Source organism: Sinocyclocheilus anshuiensis, unplaced genomic scaffold (assembly GCF_001515605.1).
Source record: "Sinocyclocheilus anshuiensis isolate Anshui unplaced genomic scaffold, SAMN03320099.WGS_v1.1 scaffold368, whole genome shotgun sequence".
Lineage (NCBI taxonomy): Eukaryota > Metazoa > Chordata > Actinopteri > Cypriniformes > Cyprinidae > Sinocyclocheilus > Sinocyclocheilus anshuiensis.
Window position 1 is genome coordinate 62,100 of NW_015557062.1, and position 1,401 is coordinate 63,500.

A 1,401-nucleotide genomic window follows, 5' to 3' on the forward strand; every position below is an offset into this window, starting at 1 on the left:
ATTTCGACTTTATTCTCGTAATATTTATAATTTATTCTCGGAATATTTCGACTTTATTCTCGTAATATTTATAATTTATTCTCGGAATATTTCGACTTTATTCTCGTAATATTTATAATTTATTCTCGAAACATTTCGACTTTATTCTCGTAATATTTATAATTTATTCTCGGAATATTTCGACTTTATTCTCGTAATTTCGACTTTATTCTCGAAATATTACGACTTTAATCTCGTAATCTTAGATTTTTTATTTTTTTTAACGTGGCACTAAAACGCCGTGGCTATAACTGTAGCCAAACATTAAACATTTGAAAAGAATAAATAAATTGCGCTTTAGGTTTAAAAGTGCCTTCATTTCGCGTTCTTACGGTTTTCACCTTTTAAAGCGAAATGAAAATTATTGTGGAAAAACATACAAACGTTTCAAACTCGACTTTAAGAACAATATATCAACATCGGAGCATTTCACTCATCTTTGCATCTCCGAGCGTGGTAGTCAGTCGCCAGCAGAGTTAGTACCGAGCTGTTGGAAACGAGATGCTTTTGATTTTATTTTGTCCCAGGCCTTATTCGCAGAGATCTGAAGCTGTAGGTTTTTTTTTTTTTTTTCCATTTTGAAATCTCTAAAAGTAGCGAATCGGCCTTTCTGAAGTGCTCCGTATTGAGTTTGTAGTTTTCTAACAATGCCTTTCCATGGCCAAGTTCTGATTAGTAATAAACGGCCATTCTTAATTCCGTATTCCATGTTCCTTTCCAAAAGAGCCATTTACAGACCACTCCATGGTTAATTTGGGTCTGTTTGCGCTGTTTCTCGTCGTTGCATAGAGTAGTTGCATGTAACAATGCTGTCACATCACACAGGGTTTGATGTCCTGATAGGAGACCTGCTGATGGTGGTAGTACGAGCTACTCCCTGGTGAATGCATTGATGAAGAGGTCATGGCGTTAAAAGAGAAGACAAACTCTTTCCTGTCACACGTGCTTGGCGATTGGGAATGATAGCGCGGTATACCTGCGGGGACAGAAAAGTAAACACTGCATTGTTACAAAACTACATAGAATTCACCCTTAGTTTAACAGGGTTTAGTTTAGTTGATCATTTAAGTTCTTTATGAATAAATGTAATGTTCTGCTTGGCTGTAAGTTTGGGTTGGCCTGCTAAACGTTGCCTAATGGTATTTTATTGTTTATTATTATTATTATTATTATTATTAGTAGTAGTAGTAGTAGTAGTAGCAGTAGTAGTATAGTAATGATAAAGAAATTGTTTCGGAGATGAACATTCGCCTGTGACATTAAGTCGTGCATTCATCGGGAAAATATGTTCTATGAAGATATTTTGTAAATTTCCTACCGTAAATATATCAATATATATATATATATATATATATATCAATA

General features: G+C 34.3%; 1 protein-coding gene across 1 annotated transcript in view; it reads right to left on the minus strand.

Annotated features, from left to right (window-relative positions):
* Positions 1-302: 302 nt before the first annotated feature.
* The window catches only part of LOC107676495 (forkhead box protein F1-like), a 2,990-nt gene continuing 1,891 nt past the window's right edge, over positions 303-1,401 (minus strand). The window contains exon 2 of the mRNA XM_016471049.1: positions 303-1,015. Coding sequence (XP_016326535.1) covers positions 852-1,015 — 164 coding nt within the window. The 3' untranslated portion in view covers positions 303-851. The remainder of the gene's footprint in view (positions 1,016-1,401) is intronic.